The following is a 7589-nucleotide window of genomic DNA, read 5'->3' as shown; positions in this document are numbered from 1 at the left end:
ATCGAACGTGACAATAAAAGGGACGACCAAACACCTAAAACTACCTCTGTAAAGTCTGTTAACCAAAGATTAAGATTTCAAACAGGAAAATAACGTTTCAGTCGCATTTAAGATCAGATGAGCTCTTCCTGCAGTGCATCATAAAATTGTAAATACAACAACCAAAGGATTCGTTTCTAACAACTGAAATGTACATTTCACATCTGGAAAGTAAAAAAAACAAAACATTTTTTTAAAGTTAATATTGACTTCATTTACTCTGAAATGTGATTTTAAAAAGATCTCATTAAGTTTTTAAAATTAGTATTAAACATAACATTACATCATATGAAGTGACAATTTAGCCCCAGTTTTTCTCCCAAGATATCAAAGGTATAAGCAGTGTTTCATTTGATCATCAATACATAACAAACAAGACAACATGAATGTGTAAACAAACAAGTTAACATGAATGTGTAAACAAACAAGTTAACATGAATGTGTAAACAAACAAGAAAACATGAATGTGTAAACAAACAAGACAACATGAATGTGCAAACAAACAAGAAAACATGAATGTGCAAACAAACAAGTTAACATGAATGTGCAAAGTGTAATTATACTTCCTGACAAAGACTGACCTGATAAGGTAAACAAGGATGATTCAATGATTTCTTTTATATCTTCAAACTGCATGAAGATGTGTTATCAGTCTTCATGTGTAATCTCAAAAGTAGTCATTCTCTCCTCACTGATGGTCCAACTACACAACATGTCTTTTGACACGAGCAGTCTGCTTTAGAGGTCAAGTTTTTACAGCTTCAAACTAAAAAAAAAAAACACACCACTAACTCATGGAGGGAGCACACACATCAAAGAGAAATAAAATATAGATGATAAATTGGACAGAAAGCCGATCCAAGATTGCACTCAGTAAGGCACAGTAACAATAAATTACTTTTAAAAAATAAAAGAAGACACCTTTGGACTCTTTGTTTTATGGAATCAATTGACCCTGCCACGAGTCTTCAGCTGAGTAAGCACTTTGTCTACCTGAAACGCAAAAGAACAAAAGACTTAGGAAGCAACAGTACTCAGCCTTAAAACAGTGAAGTTTGAAAGGAATTGAAAAACATTCAAACATAAATTGCTTTTGTACGACATAAACAAAAGACACACAGGACAGAACATGGAAGAGAGAATGTAGCTTAAGTCTTTGCACACAGACGCAGAGTGTGACGATTAGACGATGACCTCTTTTTCAAATTAAAGGGATCCATTGTTATCACTTATTAAAGAGTTAATATCCAATTTTATTCATAAATTCAGTTAGATTTCAAAATAAAATAAAAACATTTCCGCTCTATATTTACTCAAGTAGTTTAATTTTTTTTTAACAACTACATGTATTTGATTTAAATTTGAGGGAGCTTTGAATTTGTGTGATTAATAACGCAAAACTGTATAAAATCTCTTGACGAGTCTATTCAAGTTTAAATTGAAAAGCTCAAAAAAATGTAAAATTTTGTGTAACACATTTGTGTTTTCTCTCTTGGTATTGTTTTCCACAATTTCCCAGTTTGGGATCGATAAAGTAATTCTATTCTATTCTATTCTATTGAATGCAAAATTGATTGTATAACTTAAAGAGTAATTCAATAGTACTAATAGTAATACTAACACTACTCCCACTAAAAATCCTAATAAGGAGAAGCCATCCGTTGTGACTCACTGTGATGAACCAGTGAGTCTGTGGGCCGTAGTGAAGTTGGGACTTCAAGTTCATCTTACTAGCTGGAGCCAGAGTGTGGAGGTGAAGGTGAGGAACAGAGGAGAATGGAGGCACATGAAACCCCATCCTGCAAAGTTTCAATGAGAAGGAAACAAACCAAACTGAGCAAAGACACTAATCAAAACAACAGAAACTCAACACGACTCATGAGGCGAAGCATCACAGAAAACACACGACTCACTGTACCTGACATCATCCAGGTCGCTGACTTTATTCTTCTCCAGTGTACGCCATCCCATTTGAACCATATGCTCCACTGTTCATAAACAAACAGCTCACATCAGTATGGTGCAAATAAATGTATCCATCAAGGTAACAAGAGGTACAAATCTTTACTGGAGTAAAAGAACTAAAACCTTGAAAAATATCTTGAAAATACTCAACTGTCCTACCAAGATAAAAGTATGTGTATCATCAGTATAAGAAAATATTAAAAGTAAAGTACTCATAAGAAATCATTCTGTGTTCAATTCTTTTTCAGTGTTTTTTATATCATTATGCATACGTTGCATTTTACTGCTGCAGATGTTTAAAGTTGACCTATTTTTTAACGATCTTTATGCTGTAAGGCAGGGACGGGCAACTTTGGTCACAGCAAGGGGCCACATTCATTTAATTCTCACTGCCAGGGGGGCCAAATTGTAGAATACAAAAAACAATTACAGTCAATTATGTCTCAAATTTAACTCAACATATACCAGTGATTAAATATTATTATGGACATATTTCTGGTTTTCATCAGTTCATGGCAGATTTTGTCATGTTTTCTTCATGTTTTCAAATTAGTTGATGTGTAAAAATTGACATGGGGTCCACATTGAGGGTTGATGGGGGGCCGCCAGTTGCCCACCCCTGCTGTAAGGTATTTCTAATACAGACATGAATCTGAAAGAAAATCATCATTTATTGTTGCATTGCAATCCTATGAAATCTTTGTTTCTCTAAGAAGTTCATTCATCATGATCTCATATTAAAGTGACAACAATGCAGTGTTAGTAATCAGTTCTTAAACAACGTGACACTCTGTTTTCCTATAATCAATCAGACAGCTGACTCGTCTTTCTAGAACTACAGACAGAAGTCGTTCCTTGGAGTCAAACAGGTAAAAGCCTCACCTAGAGGTATGTGCACAGGCTGGAGAGCTTTACAAGAGGAGATGTGAGTCCTGGGAATAACGAGGTAATGATGCGTGGCGCCAGGCTTCACGTCGCGAAAACACAGCAGCTCATCATCCTGTAATGTCACGGACAGACAGATGAGGAAGACAGAGAGAGAGAGAAGGAGTCAGGGAATTCCCGGTGTTGTAGTTTTTAAACAGTACTTACACTGAGCAGGATTTCCGTGTCAGACTTGTTGTTCGCTATTTCACAAAAAGGACAGTCTTCACCCCCAGAGGCCTCCGCAGTCTCCATCTTCGTTTAAAAACGTGTCTCTTTAGGTAAACTATTTGATATGCTCACTGCAGAGCGTCAAGTCATCGATCATTTAAGGGCGTGTCCGCGGTAAGGAGCCCAGGAAAACTAGTCGGTGACCGGGCTCATCGAGTCATCCAAAGCTGCGTTCACTGGAACTTCGGAAATAACCACTCCAATTTCAGGTTTACGAAGTTTTAAATATTACCTGTCAAGTAAAACAAAAAAAAAACCAACCCTGCTGTTATCAGTAGTTAATGATGACTATCATGCGAATAAACATACACAGAAATCTGATGTGGCTAATTTAAAAATCAGTTTAAAAAAAAGTTTTCACAATTTTTCAAGTTGGCAACCTACCTTTCTGAAAAACTTCAGAGCTCGGCGCAATCTGTATGGTCCCTAAATACACCATTCATGAGAGTGGTGAAGGGATCGACCTGTTTTAAAGTATAGTAAAGGGGCGTGGCCATAAAGACGTAGTCACTTTGAGTGACAGGTGATGATAAGACACTAATTTGACCCCTCTCAAACATTGAAGCAAGGGAAACATCTAAAACTCTCAAATCAACCCCTTAAAGCTCAATATGTAATAAGAAGTTCCCTAACCTCTATATTATAAATTGTTAATGTTCTTGGATGTTTAGAATAAAAATAAAAAAAACAGAATATAGGTCACACTATATGTGAAAGTGTCGTCAGTCTTCGAGTTAGGCCTTCTGCCTGCTGGCTTCAACTTGATATTGTATGGACATACATAAGAATGTTTTTTTTATGCACACAAAAAACACAGGAATCATTCTGCATAAAAATGATTTAATCTTAAATATCTTTTATTTATATACCTTTAAAACATTTTCACTTGCCTGCTTTCAGACAATATTGTCATCTTGTTACACTCCAGCACATTTCACAGATGAGCGCCAATGCAGTTTATACACAGAGCATTGTGTTCAATCAGTTACATTGCTAACCATAAACATATAATTCATTTCGTACTTTGTCCAGCAAAGCATTCATACACACAAGATCCAACATATTCATCCACATTGTTTAAATATGTGTTCACTCTAAATTCCGTGCACGTCTTGAACACAACACTACATTACATTTTCCCTGAATGTAGGTTGTGCTTATTTCTCAAAAGCGACGTCTCAATGACACATTCATGAGTCTATTGGCTTCAGTACTTTATTCACCATCTCCACGTGGCTCAGTCGGGTTCAAAGATTCAACATCCTGGACCATTGGAGCTTGGTGGAGCTTTATCTTTTAGACACTTTCTTAGAAACTCCACCTGCAGAGAAAAAGACGTGTAATGTAGATACAAGAAGAAACAGGTTACATCATATTTTCAGGAGAGGAAAGTCATCGGGACTCACAGTCAAAAAATTGTAGGTTCCTGGGATGAATTTATACTCCTCTAACTTTGAGATTTGGCTGATGGGTGCGAGCACGTGGAGGTGGAGGTGATCGACTGACGTGTAGGGAGGTTGGTGAAACCCTATCCTGTGGGAAAAAAAACACACACCAAAGAGGATTTTAACACCAAAGTACCAAAGATGAGTGTAACACTTAAAGGTGCACTATGGAGTTTTGGTGGTGAAATTTGAAAGTTGGAGAAGTGAAATACTTCTATGCTATATTTTCTGGACTAAATACACAAAATGTATTCAAATGAAAAAAAAAATGGGTCCTTGGAACACTGTTTGGAGCTAAAAGGCTACCAGGGGAGTTAAAGTTTCACTGTTGCGGACCCACCACCATAACTTCTCGCGTATCATTTTATCTTCAAACAGTGTTACAGGGACCAAAATTTCCTCTGAGAACAGTTTGTGTATTGAGTTATGAACATATACCACAGAATACGTACACTTCTCCAACTTTCACATTGCTCTACCAAAACTCCATATCAATTAATCAATCAATTTTTATTTGTATAGCGTCAACTCATAACAAGTGTTATCTCGAGACACTTTACAAAAAGCAGATAAAATACCTTACTCTTTGTCTGTTAACATTACAAAAGAGCAGGTAAAAATATCTTACTTATTGTTATGTTACAAAAAGCAGGTGAAAGACCTTACTTATTGCTATGTTACAAAGATCCGGCCTATCCATCATGAGCACTTTAGCAAAGCAGCAAAAGTTACAGTGGTAAGAAAAAACTGCCTTATTAAAAGGCAGAAATCTTCGGCCGGATCCCCGGCTCATAACGAAACAGCCTTCACAGGCCTAGACTGCGCCGGGCTTGGAAAGGGATAGGGGGAGAGATGTGATAAGATGCAGGAAGAGGGATAGGGAGCAAGGGGGTTGGGGGAGGCAAACCGTCCATCAACAATCCGGTGGGGAGGGGGTGTGGGGTGTGTGTGTGTGTGTGTGTGTGTGTGTGTGGGGGGGGGGGGGGGGGGTTGTTCTGGCAGGCCGTCAACCAACGATCTTGAGGAGCCTAGGAGAGCTCAAGAGCTCCCAAGAAAGTAGGTGGTTAGTGACTGAGATTTACAGATAGATACATGCAGCTGCAGTGCACCTTTAAGTGAAAAATACAACTTTTGATTTGTGACAGACTCCTGTTCAATTGAATCTACAAAGCTTAAAGTGCATCATATATTTCTAGACATGTTCCAGTACTATTTTTAACTTGTACCCCACAGATACTGATACCGTAAAATAAGGCTTTAGCTTTTGGTTAATAGAAACACACCTCCTGCCTGAACCAACCTCATGTCCTTCGGATCTGTGATCCCTCGATCTCGTAGCACTGCTTTCCCCATCTTAGCCATACGTTTAACTGTTGGAGACATGCAACATAATTACTCCATAAAGACCCGAGTGGATACATTTAAAACGCATGCACTTGAAGGCATCATGAGGAGACTTTATTAGTATGACATTATTGAACAGTATTTTCAGTACATATACTCAGTCATTTGTACTGATTCTCTTCCACTGACCGAGGCCGTTGTGTCCCCTGTGCAGGGAGTGACAGCTGGTGATGTGCTGCATGGGTACAACCAGGTAATGGTGAGGAGCAGCAGGGTAAATATCTGTGAAACACACCAGCTCCTTGTTCTGATGGAGAGGATGAAGTGACAAAATGAAAACACACCAAATTACCTAAAGGACAGTGAAGGCAGCAATTATTTGAAATCCTATGCATTCAATCTGTAAACCTGGTGCTTTAAAAAAAAAAAGTGAGTATACTGGTAATGTTGACAAGTGAAATTCCTTGTATGTGTAAATGTACTTGGCAAAAAAAAAAATCAGATTTTTGATTTAGGTGTAACATGTTCATTTCACTTCTTCCTTATCACCTAACATAAAAGAGATCTGAAAGAAAAAAAAGTCCTGTCATCAATACCTAACTGATAATTCGACTTTTTAAAAGCAACACTATCGTGATTAATTTTTTTTATTATAGGTTTTTACCTGTAAATCATGATTTAACTTAATTTATTATCACATCTTTAAAATGTACTTTTTTACTTTCTGTCATAGAGAAACTTTTTTGAGGAAGGGAGGACCAAAACTCAGACAGGCTAGAGAATATCTCTTAAAAGCTTTATAGACATAATAAGCCTTTTGATGGCAGGCAAGCAAGACTGTCTTGGGAGGAGGTACAGGTACAGGTACAGGTACAGGTAGAGGCTCGAAGGAGCAGGATACAATTCAGACGGATTAGGGACAAAACTCGATTGTTGTTACAAATCAAATGTATTGTTTAATTGACATAATATAGCCTAATCATCCCAACTAGGCTTCATGATCCAAGTCTCACAAACCAGGAGTATCCACTTAGATTATGCTTCCTTACACCGGTTTTATCCATACATAATTCATGAATGTGCTGTTGGCTATATCTTCCCATGGTGATTACACGAAGACAACTTAACTTTCAGTTTCTCAGTATGTCTTTGTTTAAAGAGCTCCTACCTTTTTAAGGACATTCGCTTCTTTGTCTTGACCGGTGGCTATTAAACAGAAAATACAAGTGTCACTTGTTTCTCCTGGTGTGTTCCTCGGCATATTTCCAATAATTTTTCAGACAGTGTGGCAGAAGTGTACCTCCCACACTCTCTGTTGACGTCTCTGCGCTGCCAGTAAATGCAGCTTCCTGCAACAGGTCGGGAACTTTCATAAGATCGTCTATGTTGGTAAAGACAGCCCACTCCGTGATACAATAAATGGATCGTCTTCCCCGAACCTAAAACTGTAGGGAAGTGATGGTAGCTAAATTAGCATCTTAAACAACATTTTCAAATGAAAGTTAAAACATTTCAATGATTTAGTTAACTGTAATTAATTGAAAACGGCTTATTTTAGTTTATTGTAAGTTTTATTGTGAGTTTCCAGAGCTCAATTTATTCAATTGGTGATCTGTAAGTTTTTTAAATATCCTCTCTTAC

General features: G+C 37.4%; 2 protein-coding genes across 2 annotated transcripts; both read right to left on the bottom strand.

Moving 5' to 3' along the window:
• Positions 1 to 238: 238 nt before the first annotated feature.
• LOC132985005 (adenosine 5'-monophosphoramidase HINT3-like) lies at positions 239 to 3385 on the bottom strand. The gene is made up of 5 exons (XM_061052106.1): positions 3097 to 3385; positions 2887 to 3004; positions 1958 to 2027; positions 1712 to 1838; positions 239 to 1032 (listed from the first exon to the last, which is right to left on the bottom strand). The coding sequence occupies exons 1-5, from the start codon at positions 3181 to 3183 to the stop codon at positions 985 to 987; spliced, it is 450 nt and encodes a 149-aa protein (XP_060908089.1). The 5' UTR covers positions 3184 to 3385; the 3' UTR covers positions 239 to 984.
• A 759-nt stretch (positions 3386 to 4144) lies between these two features.
• LOC132985003 (adenosine 5'-monophosphoramidase HINT3-like) lies at positions 4145 to 7294 on the bottom strand. Its single transcript, XM_061052098.1, has 5 exons — positions 7117 to 7294; positions 6138 to 6255; positions 5905 to 5974; positions 4566 to 4692; positions 4145 to 4480 (listed from the first exon to the last, which is right to left on the bottom strand). The coding sequence occupies exons 1-5, from the start codon at positions 7207 to 7209 to the stop codon at positions 4415 to 4417; spliced, it is 474 nt and encodes a 157-aa protein (XP_060908081.1). The 5' UTR covers positions 7210 to 7294; the 3' UTR covers positions 4145 to 4414.
• Positions 7295 to 7589: the final 295 nt, after the last annotated feature.

The sequence above is a fragment of the Labrus mixtus genome, chromosome 12, assembly GCF_963584025.1.
Source record: "Labrus mixtus chromosome 12, fLabMix1.1, whole genome shotgun sequence".
NCBI classification, from domain to species: Eukaryota; Metazoa; Chordata; class Actinopteri; order Labriformes; family Labridae; genus Labrus; species Labrus mixtus.
The sequence above is the reverse complement of the archived record's forward strand: the minus strand, read 5'-3'. Positions and strand labels throughout refer to the sequence as shown.

Bases quoted from the DNA above. Each gene is read 5' to 3' on its own strand.
- LOC132985005 (XM_061052106.1), bottom strand. From the start codon at position 3,183: ATGGAGACTGCGGAGGCCTCTGGGGGTGAAGACTGTCCTTTTTGTGAA. The intron at 3,005-3,096 runs GTAAGTACTGTT...GTGACATTACAG, and splicing joins ACACGGAAATCCTGCTCAGT to GATGATGAGCTGCTGTGTTT. The intron at 1,033-1,711 runs GTGAGTCACAAC...TTTGCGTTTCAG, and splicing joins AGACTCACTGGTTCATCACA to GTAGACAAAGTGCTTACTCA.
- LOC132985003 (XM_061052098.1), bottom strand. From the start codon at position 7,209: ATGCCGAGGAACACACCAGGAGAAACAAGTGACACTTGTATTTTCTGT. The intron at 5,975-6,137 runs GTCAGTGGAAGA...TGTCTCCAACAG, and splicing joins CAGGGGACACAACGGCCTCG to TTAAACGTATGGCTAAGATG. The intron at 4,481-4,565 runs GTGAGTCCCGAT...TTTTCTCTGCAG, and splicing joins GAACCTACAATTTTTTGACT to GTGGAGTTTCTAAGAAAGTG.